At 48.3% G+C, this 26466-nt stretch overlaps 1 protein-coding gene across 1 annotated transcript in view; it reads left to right on the top strand.

Moving 5' to 3' along the window:
* Positions 1-5318, top strand: part of LOC146754663 (uncharacterized) — a 188188-nt gene extending 182870 nt beyond the window's left edge. Inside the window, exon 2 of the mRNA XM_085527644.1 lies at positions 3021-5318. Coding sequence (XP_085383770.1) covers positions 3309-5219 — 1911 coding nt within the window. The 5' untranslated portion in view covers positions 3021-3308 and the 3' untranslated portion in view covers positions 5220-5318. The remainder of the gene's footprint in view (positions 1-3020) is intronic.
* Positions 5319-26466: the final 21148 nt, after the last annotated feature.

The raw sequence follows: 26466 nt of genomic DNA, 5'->3' as shown, positions 1-26466 counted from the left end.
TTGCCCAGAAATGCACCTAGTGCTCCAGGTGATGCTGGAGCAGCGCAGAGCAGAGGGTGACAATCCTTTCCCTTACCCAGATAGCAATAAATTGCTTGATGCACTTTAGGGGACCATTGGCCTTCCTGGCTGTCTGGGCACACTGCTGACTCACATTCAATTTGATGCTGACCAGGACCCTCAATCCTTTTCAGTCAGACCACCCTCCAATTTCCCATATCCAGTCAGTGTTTATGTCCAGGGTAGCCCCTACCGAGATGCCCAATCAGGCACTTGTTCTTGTTATGCTTTATGCACTTGGTGCTTAGTACCAACTGGTACCCACTTCTCTGTCTAGTCCACATCTCTCTGCAAGTCCTCTCCACCCTCAGTGGAGGCAACAGCACATCCTCATCTGGTCTCATCAGCAAACTTGCTCAGAACATCTTCTAGTCCTGCATGCAAGTCATCCACAAAAACATGAAAGAGAAGTGGCCCTAAAATGGAGCCCTGGGGAACCCTGACAATGACCATCTACCTGCCCGATGAAACACAATGACTATAGTCTGTTTGGCCTGACATACTGGCCAACTGTTTACCCACCACATTCCGTTTCTGTCTAGCCGTATGCAGAACATTCTGCCCAGAAGGGTGCTGTGAGTAGTCTCAAAAACTCTAATGAATCCTCTGGGATAACATCAGCTGGCTTCCCTTGGTCAGCTAAATGGATAATCGTGTCATAAAAAGATCAGAAGTTAAACAGGACCTTCCCCTCGGGAACTTGAGATGGCTGCAACCAATGTCCTTCAGCTGTTTTTTTCACCATCATTTTCTCCAGAATTTTACCAGGCACTGGAGTGAGACTGACAGGTCCATAGTTGCCCGTGTCATCTTTCTTGCTCTTCCTTACCATAAGACTACATTTGCCAGCTTCCCATCAACTGGTATGACCCTAGGCTTATTTAGATGCAATTGAAATGAGAGCCCAGAGCATACTAAGGTGTCATCATTGCAAGAACGTAGATGAGCCATAGCTTTGCAGTGCCTTGAATTCTAGAGTATGCCACAGATGGAGCATAGAGAAAGACTGGCCCCATCTGTTGTTAAGCAGAATAACACTACATGATACATGGGGACTGTGTCTCTGCTCTGCTCTGCTCTGCTCACAGGGGAAAGGTGCAGGGGGTTGCTCTCATGTCAGTGCTCATATCTGAGGTGTGCGGTCAAAGAGGAGAGACCAGGCTCTTTTCAGCAGTGTGTGGAGACAAGACAAGGGGAAACTGGAGCATAGGAAGTTCTGCACGAATGTGTGCAAGAACATCTTTACAGTGAGGGTGACGGAGCCCTGGAACAGGCTGCCCAAAGGGTTGGGGAGTCCCTTTCTCTGGAGATATTCCAGACCCTCCTGGACGCCTACCTGTGTGCATACCTGGTGTTCCCCAGGGGTCTGTGCTGAGGCCTGTCCTCCTCAGTATCTTTATTGATGACTTGGATAAGGGCATTGAGTGCATCCTGTGTAAGTTTGTAAATTACACCAAATTGGCTGGGAGTGTGGATCTCCCTGAAGTTAGCAAGGCCATACTGAGGGATCTGGACAGGCTGGAGAGCTGGGCTGAAGCCAATGGGATGAGGTTAACCAAGACCAAATGCCACGTCCTGAACTTTGGGACCTGGAATGGACTGCCCAGGGGGGTGGTGGATTCACCGACCCTGGAGGTGTTCAAGGAATGATTGGATGTTGTGTTGAGGGACATGGTTTAGTGGGAGCTATTGGTGATAGGTGAACAGCTGGACTGGATGCACCATTACTTGCATTTAATTTCATATCGTTCAGCATTCCTTAAGCAAAAGCAGCACATGGAACTTTAACCTTCCTCTTCTTTTCTTATCCCACCTCCCTGGATATTTTCATGTGTTTCCCATGTTCCCATATTTTCAAAGGGAAGAAGGTGAAGCCCCACGGCAGCTTTGAGCCCCATAGAAACGACTAGAGCCTCAAATACAACCTGGAAAGCTTTTTCCAGGACGAGACCTACAAGAAACATTTCAAACATCAGAGCAACAAGTGAGTTGGGGGGCACGGCCCCATAAGTGACAGCCAGCCCCATAAGTGACAAACTGCCCCATAAGTGGGTCCCAAATCACCCCATAAACCCCATTTCTTATGGGTTGGGGTCCCAAATTGCCCCATAAGTGAGTCAGAATCGCCTCATAAGTGACAAATTGCCCCATAAGTGGGTTCAAAATTGCCCCATAAGTGGGTTCAAAATTGCCCCATAAGTGAGTCAGAATCGCCTCATAAGTGACAAATTGCCCCATAAGTGGGTTCAAAATTGCCCCATAAATGAGTTGGGGGGCACCCAGCCCCATAAGTGACCTCCAGCCCCATAAGTGGGTCAAAATCACCCCATAAGTGGGTCCCAAATCCCCCAAAAACCCCATTTCTTAAGGTTTGGGGACTTTGGGATTCCAAATCACCCCATAAGTGGGTTTGGGGGACACAGATTGCCCCATAAGTGATTTCTGAGGGTCCCAAATCGCCCCATAAGTAAGTTTGGGGTTGTCATGGTTTTGTAATTTTATAATTTTGCTATCAGTATTCCACATCATAACATCATGTCAAGTATGGATACTTCTGTTGAATGTGCAGTCCACAGAAGAAGACTACATATCCCAGAGAACAACAGGAGTAACAATAAGTCACGGGACCAGGACTCTATATAATCTCGTTCCCAGGCTGGAGTGCCCTCCTTCTTCTCTCGAACTTCTCGGAGAGTGGGAAGCGTTCCAGCCGTGTCGCCTAGAGTTCACAGTAGGCCTCTCGGTTTTCGGAGACTCTCTCTCTCTGTTTCGTTCGATTTGTTAGCCTTAATTATATTATATTGTGTTATCTTGTATTTCGATATCATATTTAGTAAAATAAGTTTTTCCTCCTTAGATTGTCGCTGTTTTATCCCACTCCCCTTTTCCCCCTCCTTTCCAGGCCCCGGGGGGGGGGGCGTGGGGTGGCTTCCCCTGTCACGGGCATAGGTAAATCTAAGTAACCCGTGACAGATTTTTTGGTGGAGAATGCGGGCATAGAGCTTTTTAGCTTTTAGAACAACTCTCTCTTTGCTCTTAAAGAGCTTCGTTACGGGAGTGTTGGGAGTGTTATCTTTCCGTAGCTGCTCACGGAGAACGTGACCTTGAAATACCAGACAAATTGTCAACATTAAGGGCTGCTGCATATTCTCAGCATTGCTATCTATCTTTTGTGTAGAAAACAAAGGGATTTCTTTCTCCCTTAGAGCAAAGCTAGCTAGCTCTGACTTTTACAGAGCCTGCCAGCTATGAATCCACTCTTCATCCCAGTTGCTTTGTTTAAGGGATTGAAAGCAATTATGATCTTCTTAAAGTATTGGTCAACTATTAACACCATAATTTGGTGTTGTGGAATTGTGCAGATATATAGCCTAATAAGGTGGATACTGATGGAGACACCTGCCTGGTACTTTTACGAGATGTGGTATGGTCAGAATTTTGGCATCTACACCTCAGATGAATTTGTGAATCTTACAAACACTTGCATCCCAGATGGAACAGGCAATTTTACAAATACTTGCATCCCAGATGGAACAGGCAATTTTACAAACACCACCATGTTTAATTCATTGTACAGGCTAAAAAAACCCTTTTTATTTAGGTTGTACTCTCAGATTTCCACACGCTTTTCAATAACTGAGATAGGGTTCATACTTGCATTCATGTTATCACTATCAATGCATGCATATATGTTCCTATGCATTCGTTCTATGCGGAAGTCTCCTCCAGAACCAGAGAATGATGACTGGCAGGGAATATGGAAAGGTTTAGGAAAAGTCTTAGAAGCATGGGGACCCGCAGTGTCATGGGATTTCACTCTTGAACACCTAAGGGACCCTAAGAAATTAAGTGAGTATTTGGGTCAGAGATCTAAGGAGGTAAACCTTATGTGGGGTTTGGCTTATGCATACCGTGCTTTGTATCATACTATTCTGGAGAGAGAGAGTTTCCGATCTGAGATTCAAGCCCAAGTTAATTCTGATCAGTCACAGGAGGCATCAGTAGCAATATCAGTTGCCCCTGTGGAAGGCAAGAAATGGAAACGGGTGTCCATGCGTCTAGAACGAAAAGAAGGAGAAGCACAGGGGGGGGCAGCAGAAGATCCAGGTGCCGGGCATGGAGCAGTACCGAAAAAAGCAAAGGCAAAAACCAAGAGGCATGAAGAAGAGACTGATGATGAGGAGGAAATCACCTATTGTCGTCCTCTGAAGCTGACTGAAATCCAAGGCTCAAGAAAGGAGTTCACACGGCGTCAAGATGAAGGTATCCTTGCTTGGTTGCTTCGCTGCTGGGACAACGGGGCCAACAGCTTGTCTCTAGATGGTAATGAAGCTCGCCAACTAGGAAGCATTGCCCAAGATGCAGGTATCGACAGAGGGATTAGCAGATGTTCGGATGGAGCTGCCACTCTCTGGTTGCGGCTGTTAGAAGCCGTGAGAGAAAGGTACCCCTATAAGGATGCTTTGAAGCCTAAATTTGATAGTTGGAATACCGTTCAAAAAGGTATTCAGCGCCTGAGGGAATTGGCCATGGCGAAAATGTTGTACAGCCCTGATCCAAGCGAACTTGACCCTGAGAGAGTGAGGGCCGATCCTGACATGTGGCAGAAAATCACAAGTACAGCACCAGAGAGAATTGCACAGTCATTGGTATCAGGATCTAAAGGATTCGTGGACAGATGGCCCCGAGTTGTTGAGCTGATTATAATGCTTCAAACCATCGATCAGCAGCTCCCCCAACTGCATGCCGCAGTTTCTGCCATCTCACGGCTAGAAAACCGAGTAGATGAAATGTGCAAGAAATTGTTTCCATCAACTAATTGTAATGATCCTGTAATAGTATCAGAAACAACTGATGAAGGTCAATCCTCGTACGGGCCACCAGGTCTAATGAAGGATCTGATCAAACTAGTCCAGTCCTACTCCCCACCTGCATCATCAAAAGTCTCAGCTGTTAAACGCACACGCTTCCCAGCTCGAGCAAAGAACAACAGTACGATTCCACCGCGTGTTTCCATGTGGCGCTACCTACGTGACCGTGGAGAAGACATGAGGAAGTGGCATGATCAGCCTACTTCTGCACTACGAGCACGGGTGAAAGAACTACTAGACATACCAACCACCAGTGGAGTTGCTCCAGTCATCACAGGTAACCAATAGAGGGGCCCTGCCCTCAGTCAGGGGAGGGAAAGGGATAATAGAGTTTATTGGACTGTGTGGATTCGATGGCCTGGCACATCAGAACCACAGGAATATAAGGCACTGGTGGATACCGGTGCACAGTGCACCCTAATGCCCTCCAGTCATGAAGGGACAGAATCAATCCATATTTCTGGAGTGACTGGGGGCTCTCAAGAATTGACTGTGCTGGAGGCTGAAATAAGCCTCACTGGCAAAGACTGGCAAAAACAGCCTATTGTGACTGGCCCAGGGGCTCCATGTATACTGGGTATTGATTACCTCAGAAGGGGGCATTTCAAGGATCCTAAGGGGTATCGATGGGCCTTTGGGATAGCTGCTGTAGACATGGACAACATTAAGCAGCTGTCTGTTTTGCCTGGCCTGTCAGAGGACCCGTCTGTTGTGGGGCTGCTACGAGTAAAAGAGCAGCAGGTACCGGTTGCTACAAAAACAGTGCACAGACGGCAGTATCGCACCAACAGGGATTCCTTGCTCCCCATTCATGATTTGATTCGCCAGTTGGAGAATCAGGGAGTGATCAGTAAAACTCACTCACCTTTTAACAGTCCCATATGGCCAGTGCGTAAAGCCAGTGGAGAATGGAGGCTGACAGTAGACTACCGTGGCCTGAATGAGGTCACACCCCCATTAAGCGCTGCTGTGCCGGACATGTTGGAACTCCAGTACGAGCTGGAGTCAAAAGCAACCAAATGGTATGCCACCATTGACATTGCCAATGCCTTCTTTTCTATTCCTTTGGCCGCAGAATGCAAGCCACAGTTTGCCTTCACCTGGAGGGGCATTCAGTATACTTGGAACCGTTTGCCCCAGGGGTGGAAACACAGCCCAACCATTTGCCATGGGTTGGTCCAAACTGTACTGGAACAGGGTGGTGCTCCTGAACACCTGCAGTACATTGATGACATTGTTGTGTGGGGCGATACAGCAGAAGAAGTTTTCACAAAAGGAGAGCAGATAATCCGGATTCTTCTACAAGCTGGCTTTGCTATTAAGCGAAGCAAAGTAAAAGGACCTGCCCAGGAAATTCAGTTCTTAGGTATAAAGTGGCAGGATGGACGTCGTCACATCCCAGCAGATGTGATCGACAAAATCACTGCCATGTCTCCACCAACTAGCAAGAAAGAGACACAATCTTTCCTGGGTGCAGTAGGCTTTTGGAGGATGCACATTCCAAACTACAGCCTCATTGTAAGCCCCCTTTATCAGGTAACGCGGAAGAAGAATGATTTTGCATGGGGCCCTGAGCAGCAGCAGGCTTTTGAACAGATTAAACAAGAGATAGCCCGTGCTGTAGCCCTGGGGCCAGTACGGACTGGACAGGATGTAAAGAACATCCTCTACACTGCTGCTGGAGAGAAAGGCCCCACTTGGAGTTTGTGGCAAAGAGCCTCAGGAGAGACCCGAGGCCGACCCCTGGGATTCTGGAGTCGATCATATAAGGGGTCTGAAGAGTGCTACACTCCAACTGAGAAGGAGATCTTAGCCACGTATGAGGGGGTTCGGGCTGCTTCCGAAGTAGTCGGGACTGAAACACAGCTCCTTTTGGCACCTCGACTGCCAGTGCTGAACTGGATGTTCAAAGGACAGGTTCCCTCCACCCATCATGCTACCGATGTCACCTGGAGCAAGTGGATTACGCTGATTACACAGCGAGCGCGAATGGGAAACCTCAATCGTCCAGGAATCCTAGAGGTAATCATGGACTGGCCTGAAGATAAAAAGTTTGGAACATCACCAGCAGAAGAGGTATCACGTGCTAAAGAGGCCCCACCATACAACGAATTACCAGAAAATGAAAAGAAATATGCCCTATTCACTGACGGATCATGTCGCATTGTAGGGAAGCATCGCAAATGGAAAGCTGCTGTGTGGAGCCCCACACGACAGGTTGCAGAGGCCACTGAAGGTAAGGGAGAATCAAGTCAGTTTGCAGAGGTAAAAGCTGTCCAGCTGGCCTTAGATGTTGCTGAACGGGAGAGGTGGCCAACGCTGTATCTTTATACTGACTCATGGATGGTGGCAAATGCCTTATGGGGGTGGTTACAACGGTGGGAACAAAATAACTGGCAACGGAGGGGAAAATCTGTTTGGGCCGCTGAACTATGGAAGGACATTGCTTCCCGAACAAAGAATATGGTTGTAAAGGTGCGTCATGTGGATGCACATGTGCCCAAAAGTCGGGCTACTGAAGAACAACAAAACAACCATCAGGTAGATAAAGCTGCTAGAATTGAGGTGGCTCAAATCGACTTGGATTGGCAGAATAAGGGCGAATTATTTCTAGCTCGATGGGCTCATGAGACCTCAGGCCATCAAGGAAGAGACGCAACATATAAGTGGGCCAGAGACCGAGGGGTGGACTTAACCATGGACGCTATTGCGCAGATTATTCATGATTGTGAAACATGTGTCATAATTAAACAAGCCAGAAGGATGAAACCTCTCTGGGAGGAAGGGCGATGGCAAAAGTATAAATATGGGGAGGCGTGGCAGGTTGATTATATCACCTTGCCACGATCTCGCAGTGGCAAGTGTTATGTACTCACTATGGTAGAGGCAACCACTGGGTGGCTTGAAACATACGCAGTACCCCATGCAACTGCTCGAAACACCATATTAGGTCTTGAGAAACAAGTCCTGTGGCGACATGGCACCCCAGAAAGAATTGAATCTGATAATGGGACACATTTCAAAAATTCCCTTATAAATACTTGGGCCAAAGATCATGGCATTGAGTGGATTTATCATATTCCCTACCATGCACCAGCTTCTGGTAAAATTGAACGATATAATGGGTTGTTGAAAACTATGTTGAAAGCAATGGGTGGTGGAACATTTAAGCACTGGGAGAAGAATCTGGCAGAAGCCACTTGGTTGGTCAATACTAGAGGATCTGTCAATCGTGATGGTCCTAGTCAATCTAGCCCCCTACACACTGTAGAAGGAGATAAGGTCCCTGTTATACATGTAAAGAACATGTTGGGAAAAGCTGTTTGGGTCCTTCCAGCTTCTGGAAAGGGCAAACCTATCCGTGGAACTGTCTTTGCCCAGGGACCTGGGTGCACTTGGTGGGTAATGCAGAAGGATGGGGATGTTCAATGTGTGCCACAAGGGAATTTGATGCTGGGGGAGTGCAGTCAATAATTTTATGTATCTATATATATATATATATGTTTGCATGTGTAGTGTATTTTAGTTATTATAGTTGTACATTTAGTTATGTTACATGCAATTCTACTATTTAGCTATCACAATTTTACATATGTGTATATATATGTATATATATGTATAAAAAAAAAAAAATCTGTCACGGGTTACTTAGATTTACCTATGCCCGTGACAGGGGAAGCCACCCCACGCCCCCCCCCCCCGGGGCCTGGAAAGGAGGGGGAAAAGGGGAGTGGGATAAAACAGCGACAATCTAAGGAGGAAAAACTTATTTTACTAAATATGATATCGAAATACAAGATAACACAATATAATATAATTAAGGCTAACAAATCGAACGAAACAGAGAGAGAGAGTCTCCGAAAACCGAGAGGCCTACTGTGAACTCTAGGCGACACGGCTGGAACGCTTCCCACTCTCCGAGAAGTTCGAGAGAAGAAGGAGGGCACTCCAGCCTGGGAACGAGATTATATAGAGTCCTGGTCCCGTGACTTATTGTTACTCCTGTTGTTCTCTGGGATATGTAGTCTTCTTCTGTGGACTGCACATTCAACAGAAGTATCCATACTTGACATGATGTTATGATGTGGAATACTGATAGCAAAATTATAAAATTACAAAACCATGACATGGTCCCAAATTGCCCCATAAGTGAGTCAGAATCGCCTCATAAGTGACAAATTGCCCCATAAGTGGGTTCAAAATTGCCCCATAAGTGGGTTCAAAATTGCCCCATAAGTGAGTCAGAATCGCCTCATAAGTGACAAATTGCCCCATAAGTGGGTTCAAAATTGCCCCATAAATGAGTTGGGGGGCACCCAGCCCCATAAGTGACCTCCAGCCCCATAAGTGGGTCAAAATCACCCCATAAGTGGGTCCCAAATCCCCCAAAAACCCCATTTCTTAAGGTTTGGGGACTTTGGGATTCCAAATCACCCCATAAGTGGGTTTGGGGGACACAGATTGCCCCATAAGTGATTTCTGAGGGTCCCAAATCGCCCCATAAGTAAGTTTGGGGTGCACACAGCGCCCCATATGTGACCTCCAACCCCATAAGTGGGTCCCAAATCGCCCCATAAGTGGGAGAGAATCGCCCCATAAGTGACAAATTGCCCCATAAGTGGATCACAAATTGCCCCGTAAGTGACCCATAACTTATGGGGTTTCCTATGGGGTCCCTTTCTTTATGACCCCCAATTTATGGGGCCCAACTTATGGGGTTTCCTATGGGGTCCCTTCCTTTCTAACCCATAATTTATGGGGCCCAACTTATGGGATTACTTATGGGGCCCAACTTATGGGGTTTCCTATGGGGTCCCTTCATTTCTGACTCATAACTTATGGGGCCCAACTTATGGGGATACTTATGGGGCCCAACTTATGGGGTTTCCTATGGGGTCCCTTCATTTCTGACCCATAACTTATGGGACCCAACTTATGGGGTTTCCTATGGGGTCCCTTCATTTCTGACCCATAACTTATGGGGCCCAACTTATGGGGTTTCCTATGGGGTCCCTTCCTTTCTGACCCCCAACTTATGGGGTTTCCTATGGGGTCTCTCATTTCTGACCCCCAACTTATGGGGTTTCCTATGGGGTCCCTTAATTTCTGACCCATAAATTATGGGGCACAACTTACGGGGTTTCTTATGGAACAGATCCTCCTGGACAACATGCTTGATCACATAAAGAACGAGCACGTGATCCGAGACAGCCAGCATGGCTTCACCAGGGGAAGGTCATGCTTAACTAATCTTGTGGCCTTCTATGATGGAGTGACGGAGTTGGTGGACGAAGGGAAGGTGACCGATGCCATTTACCTGGACCTGAGCAAGGCCTTTGACATGGTTCCCCATCACATCCTCATCTCCAAATTGGAGGGAAGTGGATTTGATGGGTGGACAACTAGATAAGCAATTGGTTGAAAGGCCGCAGACATAGGGTGGTGGTCAATGTCTCTATGTCCAGGTGGAGGCCGGTAACGAGCGGTGTCCCTCCAAGGGTCTGTCTCGGGACCGGTGCTCTTTAACATCTTTATTAATGACATCGATGAGGGAATGGAGTGCACCCTCAGCAAGTTTGCTGATGACACCAAGCTGAGTGGTGCAGTCGATACGGTGGAGGGAACGGATGCCATTCAGAGGGACCTCGACAGGCTGGAAAGCTGGGCTCGGGTGAACCTAATGAGGTTCAACACGGCAAAGTGCAAGGTTTTGCACTTGGGCCGGAAGAACCCCAGGCACCTGTACAGCCTGGGAGGAGTTGTCCTTGAGAGCAGCTCGGCAGAGAAAGACCTAGGGGTCCTGATAGATGAGAAACTTAACATGAGCCAGCAGTGCGCTCTGGCAGCCCGGAAAGCAAATGGGATCCTGGGCTCCATCAGGAGAGGGGTGGTCAGCAGGGATAGGGAGGTGATTGTCCCTCTCTACTCGGCTCTTGTGAGGCCCCATCTGGTGTACTGTCTCCAGGTGTGGAGCCCTCAGTACAAGAAATACATGGAGATTTTGGAAAGGGTCCAGAGGAGGGCCACAAAGATGATCAGGGGGCTGGAGCACCTCCCCTATGAGGACAGGCTGAGGGAGTTGGGTTTGTTCAGCCTGGAGAAGAGAAGGTTGCAGGGTGACCTCATTGCAGCCTTTCAATACCTGAAGGGAACATATTCCCAGGAGGGGAGTAAACTCTTCAAAAAGGCTGATAATAGCAGGACTAGGGGAAATGGTTTTAAGTTAAAAGAGGGAAGATTTAGGTTGGACATTAGGGGGAAGTTCTTTACTAAGAGAGTGGTTAGGTCCTGGAACAGGCTGCCCAGGGAGGTTGTGGATGCCCCGTCCTTGGAGGTGTTCAAGACCAGGTTGGACAGGGCCCTGGGCAACCTGATCTAGTAAAGGTGTATGTTTGGTGGCCCTGCTAGGCAGGGGGGTTGGAACTACATGATCCTTGAGGTCCCTTCCAACCCGGGTCATTCTGTGATTCTGTGATTCTGGGTCCCCTCATTTCTGACCCATAACTTATGGGGCCCAACTTATGGGGTTAAATATGGGGCCCAACTTATGGGGTTCCCTATGGGGTCCCTTCATTTCTGACCCATAAATTATGGGGCCCAACTTATGGGGTTTCCTATGGGGTCCCCTCATTTCTGACCCATAACATATGGGGCCCAACATATGGGGCCCAACTTATGGGGTTTCCTATGGGGTCCCTCATTTCTGACCCATAACTTATGGGGCCCAACTTATGGGGTTTCTTATGGGGTCCCTTAATTTTTGACCCATAAATTATGGGGCCCAACTTATGGGGTTTCCTATGGGGTCCCCTCATTTCTTACCCATAACATATGGGGCCGAACATATGGGGCCCAACTTATGGGGTTTCCTATGGGGTCCCTCATTTCTGACCCATAACTTATGGGGCCCAATTTATGGGGTTTCCTATGGGGTCCCTTCCTTTCTGACCCCAAACTTATGGGGTTTCCTATAGGGCCCCTCATTTCTGACCCCCAACTTATGGGGTTTCCTATGAGGCCCCATCCATTCCTGCCCCACAACTTATGGGTCCCATAGGGTTCTGCTCTGGGTCCGTATTTTGTATTACCTGAGGCAGGAGGTGATTGGGGTCCAGGCCGACAAGGTGCTGGCTGGAGCCATGGCCAGGTGAGTTCTCCTGCCCCACAACTTTTTTGCCCCACAGCAAAAGTCTGCCCAACAGCCTTTTTATTGCCGAAGTCGCCTGACTCGGAGCCGTCCCAGACCGATCAGCAGCGACTGACCGTGTGGTTCAAGGGGGATTTCAGGCGTTTCATTCAAGCAGGGAACCCCCGGCCAGAGGAGAAGCCTGGCAGCTCTCAGGGGAGCAGCTGACGCAGCCGCTGACGAAGCGTGTGGGCATTCCCCGGCAACGGCAAGAGATTTAAACGGGCACAAGGAGACGGGCAGGAGGAGTCAGGTTCTTGTACTGCGTGACTTCCTGTTTCAGTGCTGGTGAGTCTTCTGCTTTGACATGGTTGCTCCCCGGTGGAAGGTGCTGCCAGAAATACTGAGGAGGCCCAGACAACGGTCCCAATCTCTCAGAAATGGGTGGCAGCAAACAAGAAGACTGCAGAGACCCAGACTGAGGTCCTGCACATCCTGATAGGAAGGCTGCTGCCAAAATGTCTGAGGAGAGTGAGAATGAGCCCCCAACCCGAGATGCTAGTGTGCAGGTCTCTGACTGTACTGAGTGCCTGAGCCTGGCCCTTGCAGTGCTCAGTGAGGGAGGCAGTGATTGTGTTCACTGCGACCAGGTGAACTACTTGCTTAGCCTCGTAGTTGACCTGAAGGAGGAAGTGGAGAAGCTGAGGACTATAAAAGAGTGTGAGAGGGAGATTGACTGGTGGTGTCAGTCCCTCTCAGCCTCAGGTTCTCAGCACACAGATGAGGCTACTAATGGAGCGTGTCAGCCCCTGCCACATTACAAACAAGTGGCAAAGGGGAACCAGCCAGCTGACAGCACTGCAGCGAGCCCCCTGTCCTCTCTTCCCCCTAGCAACAATTTGAGAAGGGAGAAGGAGTGGAAACAGGAACCTGCTCGGCGGAGGGGTCATCCCCCATTCCAACCATCCCCAGCTCCACAGGTGCCTCTGCGTAACAGATTTGAGGCCCTGGAACTTGAGGGGGGGACTAGTGAGAGGGTGGAGACAGGTTCACTCATGAGGTTGCCTCAGGCGAAGCGGTCACCCCCAAGCTTCAAGACTGCTTCTACCAATAAGGACAGAAGGGTGATTGTCGTAGGTGACTCCCTTCTGCAAGGAACAGAAGGCCCTATATGCCGGCCCGACCCTACCCACAGAGAGGTGTGCTGCCTTCCTGGGGCACGGGTCAGGGACATTTCAAAGATAATTCCTGGGTTGATTCAGCCTTCAGATTACTACCCACTTTTAATAATTCAGGCTGGCGGCGAGCAAGTTGGCAAGGAAAGCCTGAGGTCTATCAAGAAAGACTTCAGGAGAATGGGGCGAATACTTGAAGGAGCTGGGGTGCAGGTGGTCTTTTCTTCTATGCCTGTGGTGTCAGGGAAAGGTACAGGGAGGATCTGAAAAACCCAACACTTAAATAGATGGCTTAAGAGCTGGTGCAGACACAAGAATTTTAGCTTTTTTGACCATGGGGCAATGTACACTGCACCTGGCATGATGGCTGCTGATGCAAGCAGCCTGTCCCTGAGGGGTAAGAGGGTATTAGCTGAAGAATTAGCGGGACTCATTGACAGGTCTTTAAACTAGGAACGAAGGGGGAAGGGGGCAAAATAAGGGCTACTGGGGTTGAACGCGTCATTCGAGGGATTGTACCAAACTCCGTGGGCAATGACAGCAGAGTGCAAAGGGAGGGAGTAGGGCAGGGGGATGCTGGGGATGCTGCTGTTCTAGCGGATCCTGGATCCCTTATAAAGGTGGCGAGACGGACAGCCCGGCTGAAGTGCCTTTATAGCAATGCACGCCGGCTGAGTAACAAGCAGGAGGAACTGGAAACTGTGATGCACTCGGAAAGTTATGACCTTGTTGCTATCACAGAAACATGGTGGGATGACTCCCACAATTGTGATACTGCCATCGACGGCTATAGACTCTTTAGGAGAGACAGGCGAGGTAGGAAGGGTGGGGGAGTTGCTCTTTATGTCAGAGATTGGATAAACTGTGAGGAGCTCCTTATGAGAAACAGTCAGGAACAGGTTGAGAGCCTGTGGGTTAGGATTAGAGATGGGACTAATAAAGGTCAGCTGGTATTCGGGATATACTACAGGCCACCTGATCAAGGGGAGGCTGCTGATGAGGCTTTCTTGCTCCAGATGCGTGAGGCGTCTGTCTCACGGGCTCTTGTCCTGGTGGGGGACTTCAACCATCCGGACATCTGTTGGGAAAACCACATGGCGAGCTGCAAGAGCTCCAGAAGGCTCTTGGAATCCATTGATGATAGCTTTCTGGTTCAGGTATTGGACAGACCGACTAGAGGTGAAGCGTTGCTGGACCTGCTGCTCACCAACGCTGAGGACATCATCAAAGGCGTCAAGGTTGGAGGCTGCCTGGGCTCCAGTGACCATGCCCTGGTTGAGTTTGTGATCTCAAGCGATGTGGGCCTGGCAAAGAGACACAGATGAAAAGGAAGAGAGATGAGAAGGTCTACCATTAGAAACAAAAACCCACACCATATCCTAAGACTGATATTCACAAGCCATTTCCCCCACCCTCTGCATCCTAATGATTTCAGCAGGGCTGTGATCCATGGCCAGCGGATCAGTCCATCAAATCAGTCATTTTGCTGCATCACTCGAAAAAGATCTCCAGTCTTTTTGGTGATTGCTTTTGTGTTTTGATGGGCCTCGGTTATGGTAGTGGTGACACTGTGGATGATGATACAGCATTCTCCTTCAGCTCAGTTCAACGTCCCTCACACCCCATGTTCTTTTAACAGCAATATGTCTAGAACCAGTTGGTTTTGCAAGGCCACCTTGGGTACTTGTTGAACCTGACTTCTTCAAAAACATGTTCTTTCCAGCTCCTTAGCACATGGACCTGCCAAGGTAGATTCTCCAGGGCAAGCTGGTGTCATCCAGGTGGGGTCTGATGATGAGTTTGGTCCCCCAGTCCCTATCTTGAAACCAATGCTCTTCAGCATCTTTATCAATGAGGCAGACAGCGAGACTCAGTGTTTACTGATGGTATCATGCTTAGCGGTGCAGCTAGTAGAAGGAAGGGATGCCACCCAAAAGGACCAGGCCAGGCTCCAAAATGTCGCCCACATAAACCAAATGAAGCTCAGTGAGAAGAGAGGACTGCAGGGCGATCTCACTGTAATTTTTCAGTACTCAAATGACTGTAAAAGCTTATAAGCTTTATGTCCCATCTCCTCTGAATCACTGGAAACAACCCCACAGTGCAGGGAGGGATCATGGGTCCAGAGCTGTTTAAATCACACGGAGCAGCAGCCTCGGTGTCTGTGGGCAATGCCTGTCCCTGCCCAGTGGGGCAGATTCTGGGGGAAAGAGAGAAAGGGAGAAACCAACCAACCAACCAACCAACCAATCACCGACAAAAACACATTGCGTTCATTTGACACTTCCTTGAAGCACGCATCTTTGCCAGCAGACTAGTACCAGAAGAGGCTTAGACCAGACATAAGAAGGAACTTTTTTTCTCAGTGCGGTCAGGCACTGGAATGGCTGCCGAGGGAAGTGGTGGAGTCATCATCCCTGGCAGTGTTCAAGAGGTGTTTGGATGAGGAGCTATAAGATATGGTTTAATGCTTTGTTGTAGCTACAGTAATGGGAGGATTACTGTTGGACTAGGTGATCTTGTGGGTCCTTTCCAACCTCGTGATTCTGTGATTCTATGAGAGGAAATGAACTGATGAGGAGAACTGTGGATGATGGGTTTCCATTCTGTGCAACCCCAGATCCAACTGTACATTCAGAATCTGAAAGGCTGAGGCTGGTAGCTCATATGCATATCGGAAGCATAGATTATAATCCACTTAAGCAGATATAAACATAGGATCATAGAATCACAAGGTTGGAAAGGACATAGAAGGCCATCCTGTTCAGCTGTCCTTACATCATCATTACTGCCATTGAGCTACTGAAACATATCTCATAGCACCTCATCCCAGTGCCTCGAAAACCAGCAGGAACAGTGACCCCACTACTTCCCTGGGAGAAGAAGAGGTTAAGCAGGGCACCACCCCTGGTAGGCTCTTAAAATCATGCACTGGATGGGACCTCAATGTGGCACTTTGTATGGAGAGACCATAGGAGATGGCTCCCTAACCCTAACCCTAACCCTAACCCTAACCCTAACCCTAACCCTAACCCTAACCCTAACTTTAACTATAACTCTAACAATTACCTCTGTGGGTAATTATTTCTCATTACAATCTGATTCTAATGGCAAAACACAACTCCATCCCAAAGACCACCCACCTCTCAGGGGCAGCGAGCCCTCACTGAGCCCCAGATCTGAGTCATTACGACAGCAAAAGAACTTCAAGCGATCCCCTCATCCAACCACCCACTGCCCACCAGCACTGCTCGCTGCCCCACACTGGTAGAACACCTCCAGGGATGGTGACTCCACCGCTCCATGGGTGGAAGCCTCAACTGCAATGCAAAGGGGCTTTGATTTTCTATCGTTTTCTAACCAGCTTTTCTTTACCCATGAATGCAATGCCCAGATGAGATTCATGTAAGGCAAAATAAAAGATAACAATAAGTATTAATGAACAGTTGCTATCAGACAAACATCTGACGACTTTTATTAAGGCCCACAGGAATCAGAGCTGTCAGCACAGCTGCGTGCCGTAATTATAAACCACCGCCACTGGAGCCAAACAAACACTTCAGTCTCAGTAATCCCTTAAAGAGATAAAGGATCTCAAGAGAGAACAATAGGAGGATATCTCCATCCTCTGCCATGCAGTGATCCGCCCCTATCAGTGGGCAGTGTCGGCTGTGTGTAGTGAGTGTTTTTTACAGCTAGTTAGCTGAGATGGGTCGTAAACACTGTGCAGCTAGACAAGCAGTGGTATCACCTGCAAGGGCAGTTAGAATAACAAGATGTCCTGGGATGGTGAGAAACTAGCCATGGTTCTGGGAACTCAGCAAGGGAGTAGCTTTCAGTTGATAACAACAAGCTGTTAAGATACTCGGGGATGGTATGTAATTGGGAACCAATGATGAGCTCCACTTTTGCAATATGTATGAGCTAATTATCCATATTATAAAGGTACATGCAGCCAAGGAATAAATGAGAATAGCTGATCATATGTCAATGACAGGTGTGGTCGTCTGCTTTTCTCCCGCCATTCTGCAACAATTGGTGACCCTCGACGTGGCCTACCAGGTAGGATAGCAGCGGTGAAGGTGTTCGGATCCTTAAGCAGCGGGGATAGCATGGGCCAGGAAAAGAAGGTACAGGTGCTCTACGTGACCTTATAGAAGGGCCTAGCCGATATGGGCCGCTGACGTCCTTTAAGGCTGCAACAGCATGCTGACAAATAGGTATGGGAAGGCAAGCGGTTTATGAATTATTTTCTTGCTTTTTGAAAAAAGAGTCAGGTTAAGGGGACAGACTTGCAAAAGGAACTCCCCGAGTTATGAGTGTATGGGTATGCTAAAGGGTTATTTCAGAATCCACATTTAGTGCATGATCTTGCTGAGTGGCGTAAATTTGGAGATGTAATTTTTCAGGGAATTATAGATGGGGAGAAGATGGCTAAAAAATGCGGGAAGTGGTGACGTGTGGTTTATAATGATTTGCTGCAATATCAGGCAGAAAAGGAAGCAGCAGAGCAAGCTAGTGCTGTGCAGGGGAGGAATAAGAATTATAATGAATGGTCAGATTGCCCGGTGCCCCGTGCTTTGTCCACCGTAAAGTTGCCGCCGGCCGCCGAGCCTGCATTGCCAGTGGCTGCGGAGCCGAGTGCCCCGTCTCCGCCTCCCGGCACGTCTGTATCAGACGAGCCGCCTGCATCGACTATGGTGCTACAGCCAGCCCCCTCGACCCCCCTTTGCAATGAGCCGCTCCCTGGGGCACAGAGTGACCTGGCGGAGGCCGTCGCGCGGGGTCGGGGGGGGGCCTGTGCTACGCTGTCAGGGGCTTGTTTAGAGGCGGGAGATGGTGAGGCGTTGGAAGCGGTGCCACAGATGGTGCTGCCGGTGGGGTATTTGCCTAATTCTGCAGGCGGGACACAGGCTACTATCAGTGCTTTAGATTGGAAGTTGTTGTCACAATTGCGGTCTACGGTCAGTCAGTTTGGAGTAAAAAGTGAGCCAGCGAGACAGATACTGGATTATATCTGGAGTACTCAGGTTTTGTTGCCATCTGATTGTCGGGCTATAGCTAGGTTGGTTTTTTCGCAGCACCAACAACTGCTATTTAATGCTTATTGGGAAGAGATGTGCCAACAGAGCGCTGCGATAGTTAGGCAGCCCGGAGATCCCTTGTATAATGTAACCGTTTAAGAACTTTTAGGGGTGGGTCCTTTCATCCGGACGGAGGCCCAGGCTTTATTAGGACCAGTTAAATGTAGGGAGTCAGTGTATCTGGCCAGGCAGGCTATGGATAAGATCAAGGTGCCAGGTGGGCTGCCGTCTTATATGGGAATCCAGCAGGGAAGAAATGAGGATTTTGGAGCGTTTCTAGATAAGGTAGCTGGAGCCATAGAGAAGGCTGGAGTACCAGAGTACATGAGGGAAATAATGCTAAAACATTGTGCACTTCAGAATTGCAATGCTACAGCTCGTGGCATTCTAAGTATTTGAGGAGTAACTGGACAATAGAGGAGGCGTTAGACAGATTATCGAGCGTGTCCACAGGGGCTCAGACTTTCATAGTTGAGGCTATTAGAGAGCTAGGGGCAGGATTAAAGGCACAGGCTGAGGCTTCTCAGAATCAAGTGTTAGCAGCTCTTGCACCCTTAAAAGCGTCTGCGGTAACCAATTCAGGCCCAAGCACCTCTTTTAAATGTGTCCGGTGCGGTGTTAAGGGACATTTGCGACGGAATTGCCTAGCTGTCGGTGTGTGGTGCCAGAACTGCCGCTCAGACAACCACAACACCGTCATCTGCTGTCTCCGGTCGAGAAACCTCCAGCCCAGCGCACGAAAGAACAGCGGCCGTGCTCCGACACAAGCAGCCGTTCCCAGCCAGCGGCCGCCTGCCGCCCCCCCCACGTTGCTCGCTGCGTTGTCGGTCTCTACGGCCCCCCCGCCCTTCGGTCTGCCTACGTTGTTCGTCGCGCCCCCGCCCTCTGCTTCGCCCACGTCGTTCTCTGCACCTCGCCATGCCGCCCCCCCCTCGTCGTGCGTGGCTGCATCTCTGCAGCCCGTGTGTAACGTGGTTAAAGACGTGGATGGACCAAAACCAGGGGATCGTTGTGACCCTGGTCCTGTAGATCCAGAAAGCGAATCGGACACATTTCCTCCTGATGATACTTTGAAGGGAGCAGGAATGACAAATTTCCCTACAGCGTACTGTGATGTCTTAGAGCCATGCAGAAAAGAAACAATATTAAGGGGTGATACTGACACGTTGCAAACTTTTCCTCTGTTGCTTCAGCCGAATCAGGCCCCCCGTTGGGAATCCCTGCCTTGTGAGGCAGTGAAGGAGCTAAAGGAGTCAGTGAGAACATACGGAGTTCAGTTAGCCTTTACATACAATCTTTTGGTTGTAAACAGTGACAGTTACGCTATGACCCCTCATGACTGGAAAATTGTGTTAAGAATGATCCTCTCTGCTACGCAGTACACAGTGTTTATGACTGAATACCAGCTACATAATTTGACTGATACCTCTTTGCCTCAAACTGGGACAAATCCATGTGGCACAGCACCTCTTCAACTGTGTCAGACAGATGTCACTCACGTTCCTGAATTTGGCCGTCTAAAATATGCACATGTAACAATAGATACTCATTCTTCTTATGTATTTGCCACAGCACATACAGGTGAACGCAGTCATGACACCCGTAAAAACTGGATATCTGCTTATGCTGCTATGGGAATTCCACATACTACAAAAGCAGATAATGGGCCTGCGTATACCTCTAAGGCCACTCGAACTTTCCTCCAAGAAGGGGGTGTTAAACTACTACAGCCATTGCTCATTCTCCCACTGGACAAGCTATCACTGAGCACATTTATCAAACATTGAAATCCATTCTTATTATTAAACAAAAAAAGGGGGAATATGGGAGACACACTACAAGAAATATTATGCAAGGTTTTGCTTGTTTTGCTTGTGCTGAATTTTTTGAAAATATTATGTAAGGTTTTGCTTGTTTTGTTTGTGCTGAATTTTTTGAATCGTGTTCATAGAGATATAGCTTATGTGGATCGTCATTTTGAGGCTTCCCCAGTGCTGAAGGAACAGCCTATGGTTAATGTTTGGAATATGGCCACAGGACTTTGGGACTGTCCCCTACCACTGACAACTTGGGGTCGTGAATATGCTCGTATTTCCACAGGGACTGGCCCTACGTGGGTTCCATCATGATATGTTTGGTCTCATCTGAAGGCAGAAAATAGCATCCAGCCTTTATAGTAATTGTAATTGTGTGTTTCTTACTTAGTAGTATTGCTTTGTAACTTGCTGTGTTATAGATAATATTAGTAATAGTTTGACATAGTGTGTGATTTTCTGTTTTACCAATGAAGTCTCAAGAATCAGAGTTTAAGGCATTAGCTAGGATGTTGTGTGTTTCTTCTATTTTAGTAATAGATCAGATGCATATTAAACAGGATTTGATGTAATCAATGCTAGAATCTACAGGAATAGCTCTTTTAATGTTTTAGTACTGTTTGGTTATGATGTTATTAGCCTATTGATTAGCTTTTCTTAATTTGCAAAGACAAAACCTGGAAAGGAATCCCAGGCAAAGAGATGACCCTGTATCATAGAATAGATACCTCTCTTACATCCAACTAATTGGGATTTTTTAAATATAGCCATGCATCATTTTAGACAAAAGTGCACGCTAATAGAACTAAATTTGATAGTTTATTTTGTTTTCCAAGCAGGTGTTCCACTTGGGCTCTATATCACGCACTGGCCATGCGGATGTGGTGTACAACTGGAAGAAATCCTTCAGACCCTGAATGCAGGAGAGAATCTGTGGTGGGTGAGAGAGGAAAGGTGCACCTTGAAGCAGGGGACGCCTTGCTGGCACTACCTGTCGCATCCACCACCAACACGGCTTGCTGTTTCTCAAGGGTCAATAAGTAATAATGCCCCTAGTGATACTCTAGTACATTTGTCCTCTAAAATTGGTTCTATTTGACATGCTATTCCATTAAATTGTGCGATCATTAATCAATTATTAGCCCAGATAACTCAGTTGGTAGAGCATGGTTATGAACATATTAAAAGCATTTATTGCACAAATTTTAGTGGTCATTAAAAATCAATATATCAGAGTATATCAAAATTGAAGACTTTTCCTGATCAGTTACAGATTAACATAATGGGACCCTCATGGATTGATTTTCAGGTTGCAGAAACTTAGGTTGCAGTACAAACATGCTTGTTATTTTTGGTAGGTTTAGCAATAATGTTGTTATATTGTATTTGACTTGTTTTTTCTTTCATTTTTAGAATATTGTCAATCGAGGCCTTGATTGAGTTATAATAATTATGTTATTAATATAAGTAGTGTTGTTATTCTATAGGCAGTATCTTGAAATTGTTGTAATACAAGAAGAGTTTTATGGAGCAGCAGCCATGGATCGAGATAAGTAGTTCACAGAGCAGCAGCTACAGAGCAGGATAAACAGCATGAGAACTAATTGAATAAATGAACTGAATTGTTTGTGAAATATGATTAGTCGGTCGGTAAACTGAGCCTTTTCAGCCAAAAAGAAAACGGGGGAAATGTAGAGAGTGTTTTTTACAGCTAGTTAGCTGAGATGGGTTGTAAACACAGTGCAGCTAGACAAGCAGCCGTATCACCTGCAAGGGCAGTTAGAATAACAAGATGTCCTGGGATGGTGAGAAACTAGCCATGGTTCTGGGAACTCAGCAAGGGAGTAGCTTTCAGTTGATAACAACAAGCTGTTAAGATACTCGGGGATGGTATGTAATTGGGAACCAATGATGAGCTCCACTTTTGCAATATGTATGAGCTAATTATCCGTATTATAAAGGTACATGCAGCCAAGGAATAAACGAGAATAGCTGATCATATGTCAATGACAGGTGTGGTCGTCTGCTTTTCTCCCGCCGTTCTGCAACAGGCTGTGGACTGATCCACACATAGAGGGAGATGTGGCTGTGAGTCGGTCCAGAGCTCAGCAGTCATCAACTCTGTGCACAGCACTGCTGAATGCATGAGTGTGTGGGAGAGGAAGAGAGAGAAGGCTTCAGAGCAGGCTGATGGACTGCCCACAAGGTCTTGAAAGAGAGTGTCATGGTTACTTAGATTTACCTATGCCCGTGACAGGGGGGAACCACCCCATAGGGCCCCCCATGGCCCGGAAAGGAGGGGGAAAAGGGAAATGGGATAAAAACAGCGGCAGTCTAAGGAGGAAAAACTTATTTTACTAAATATGATATCGGAATACAAGATAACACAATATATTATAATAGAGGCTAATAAATCGCACGAAACAGAGAGAGAAAGTCCCCGAAAACCGAGAGGCCTACTGTGAACTCTAGGCGACATGGCTGGAATGCTTCCCACTCTTTGAGAAGTCTGAGAGAGATGAACGCTCCAGCCTGGGAACAAGATTATATAGCGTCCTGGTCCCGTGACTGATCACTGACTGTGTTGTTCTCTGGTATATGTAGTCTTCTTCTGTGGTCTGCACATTAAATAAAAGTATCCATGCTTTACATGATGTTATGATGTGGAATACTGATAGCAAAATAACTGAATTACAAAACCATGACACTGCCATATGTCGTCCCCACTCTCTCAGGATCATGTTCTTGGCAAAGGTAGCTAGGATCAAAATTAAGGTTATACAACATTTCCACCACAGCTATTTCCCTCAAGTACTGGATGCCTTTTTGAATTGCATCCCACTTTTTCATCTGAGGCTTCAGAATGTCTTTGAAAGGAAGCTTTGACCACACAGACACTAACATTCGCTCCCAGATGGTGGCAGCACCATCCATACATCTGTACATCCCTCTGTCAATAGTTGGGTCTCTGGAAATGCCTCCTAGTTGATGAGATTTGTTACCATGTAGAAACAAGCTACAGGTCCAGCTGTCCCAACAGTGAAGCAACCAGGTAACAAGAGATTCGTTCTGGCGCCATTTAAACTCTTTTTTGTGCTTTGGATTTCAGTCATCTTCAGGGGTCAACAAACAGTAATAGAGATTTCCTCCTCATCACTCTCTTCTTCGTGCTCTTAACTTTTCCTTTTGCCTTTCTCTGTGCTGATCCAGACCTGTCACCTGGATCTTCTGTTGCCTCCTTCTCCGCTTCTTTTTTCCGTTCTAGACATAAGGACATCAATTTCCATTTCTTGCCTTCCACATGGTAACTGATATTGTTACTGGTGCCTCCTGTGACTGATCAGAATTGACTTGGGGATTTCCCTTTTTGGCTTGAACCTCTGCTTGGAAACTCTCTTTCCAGAACAGTGTTATATAGAGCATGGTAAGCACAAACCAAGCCCCAAATAAGTGGTACCCCCTTAGATCTATCTAGGCTGCATCGTCCCTGATGCAAATACTGGCTTAGTTTCTCAGGATCCCACAGGTGTTCAAGAGTGAAATCCCATGACATTGTGGGCCCCCACGTGTTGGTGAACCTGAAGGCAAAAGGTAAGCGTTCTAGGACAAACAGCCACACACCAATACGGTCAAATATGGCTGCTCCAGTTTATGTGGGGTCTGTATGGGGTCTATGGGGCCCATATGGGGTCTATGGGGCCTATATAGGGTCTATGGGGCCCATATGGGGTTGTGGGTCCTGTATGGGGTCTATGGGGCCTGTATGGAATCTATGGAGCTTGTATGGGGTTGTGGGGCCCTTATGGGGTTGTGGGTCCTGTATGGGGTTGTGGGGCTTATATGGGGTCTATGGGTCTTATATGGGGTCTATGGGGCCTATATGGGTTTGTTGGGCCCATATAGTGTTGTGGGGCCTGTATGGAGTCTATGGGGCCCATATAAGGTTGTGGGACCTTTATAGGGTCTATGTGGCCGATATAGGGTCATTGGGGCCTCTATGGGGTTTTAGGGGCTTATATGGGGTCTATGGGGCTCATACGGGGTTGTGGGGCCTATATGGGGTTGTGGGGCCTCTATGGGATTTTAGGGGCTTATATGGGGTCTATGGGGCTCATACGGGGTTGTGGGGCCTATATGGGGTTGTGGGGCCTATATGGGGTTATGGGGTCCATATGTGTTTGTGGGGCCCGTATGGGTTCTATGGGGCCCATATGATGTTGTGAGGCCTGTATGGGGTTGTGAAGACTGTTTGGGGTCTATGGGGCCCGTATGCATTTGTGGGGCCTGTATGGGGTCTATGGGGCCTGTATGGGGTTTTGGGGCTTGTATGGGGTAAATGGGGCCTCTATGGGGCTTAAGGGGCTTATATGGGGTCTATGGGGCTCATACGGGGTTGTGGGGCCCAGATAAAGTTGTGGGGTCTGTATGGGGTCTGTGGGGCCTTATGGGGTTGTGAAGCCTGTATGGAGTCAATGGAGCCTGTATGGGGTTGTGGGGCCTGTATGGAGTCTATGGAGCCTGTATGGGGTTGTGGGGCTTATATGGGGTCTATGGGGCCAATATGGGGTTGTGGGGTCTGTATCTGGTCTATGGGGCCCATATGGGTTCTATGGGTCCCATATGGGGTCTATGGGGCCTGTATGGAATCTATGGAGCTTGTATGGGGTTGTGAAGCCTGTATGGATTCTATGGTGCCTGTATGGGGTTGTGAGGCCCTTATGGGGTTGTGGCACCTGTATGGGGTTGTGGGGCTTATATGGGGTCTATGGCTCCCATATGGGGTCTATGGGGCCTGTATGGGGTCTATGGGTCCCCTATGGGGTCTATGGGGCCTATATGGGTTTGTGGGGCCCATATGGGGTTGTGGGTCCTGTGTGGGGTCTATGGGGCCTGTATGGAATCTATGGAGCTTGTATGGGGTTGTGGGGCCTTATGGGGTTGTGAAGCCTGTATGGAGTCTATGGTGCCTGTATGGGGTTGTGGGGCCCTTATGGGGTTGTGGTACCTGTATGGGGTTTTGGGGCTTATATGGGGTCTATGGGGCCCATATGGGGTTTTGGGGGCTGTATGGTGTCTATGGGTCCCATATGGGGTCTATGGGGCCTGTATGGCGTTCTGTGGCCTATATGGGGTTGTGTGGCCTGTATAGGGTCTATGGGGCCTGTTTGGGGTTATGGAACCTTTATGGGGTTGTTTGACCAGTATGTTTTCTATGGGGCCTATATGGGGTTGTGGGGCCTTTATGGGGTTGTAGGTCCTATATGGGGTTGGGGGTCCCATTTGGTGTTCTGGGGCCTGTATGGGGTTTTTGGGCCTGTATGCGGTCTATGAAGCCCATATGGGGTTGTGGGGCTTGTATGGGGTCTATGGAGCTTGTATGGGGTTGTGGGGCCCATATGGGGTATTGGGGCCTGTATGTGGTCTACGGGGCCCATATGGGGATGTGGGGTCTGTATGGGGTTTTGGGGCCTGTATGGGGTATACGGGTCTTGTATGGTTTTGTGGGGCCTGTATCGGGTTTTTGGGCCTTTATGAGGTCTATGGGGCCTGTATGAGGTCTATGGGGCCCATATGTGGTTTTGGAGCCTGTATGGGGTATATGGGGCCCGTATGGTATTGTGGGGCCTGTATGGGGTCTATGGACCTATATGGGCTTGTGGGGCCTGTATGGGGCTGTGCGGCATTTATGGGGTCTATGGAGCCCCTATGAGGTCTATGGGCACATATGGGATTTTGGGGCCCATATGGGTTTGTGGGGCCTTTATGGGGTCTATGGGGCCCATATAGGGTTGTGGGGCCTGTATGGGGTCTATAGAGCCCATATTGTGTTGTGAAGCCTGTATGGGGTTGTGGGGCCTCTATGGAGTCTATGGGGCCCATATGGGGTTTTGGGGGCTGTATGGTGTCTATGGGTCCCATATAGGGTCTATGGGGCCTATATGGCTTTGTGGGGCCTGTATGGGGTTGTGTGGCCTGTATGGGGTCTATGGGGCCCCTATGAGGTCTATGGGCACATATGGGATTTTGGGGCCCATATGGGTTTGTGGGGCCTTTATGGGGTCTATGGGGCCCATATAGGGTTGTGGGGCCTGTATGGGGTCTATAGAGCCCATATTGTGTTGTGAAGCCTGTATGGGGTTGTGGGGCCTCTATGGAGTCTATGGGGCCCATATGGGGTTTTGGGGGCTGTATGGTGTCTATGGGTCCCATATAGGGTCTATGGGGCCTATATGGCTTTGTGGGGCCTGTATGGGGTTGTGGGGCCTGTATGGGGTCTATAGAGCCCATATTGTGTTGTGAAGCCTGTATGGGGTTGTGGGGCCTCTATGGAGTCTA

The sequence above is a fragment of the Coturnix japonica genome, chromosome W (genome assembly GCF_054131305.1).
Source record: "Coturnix japonica strain WE chromosome W, WE-NBRP24, whole genome shotgun sequence".
Taxonomy (NCBI): Eukaryota; Metazoa; Chordata; class Aves; order Galliformes; family Phasianidae; genus Coturnix; species Coturnix japonica.
This window is presented reverse-complemented; position numbering and strand designations above follow the sequence as displayed.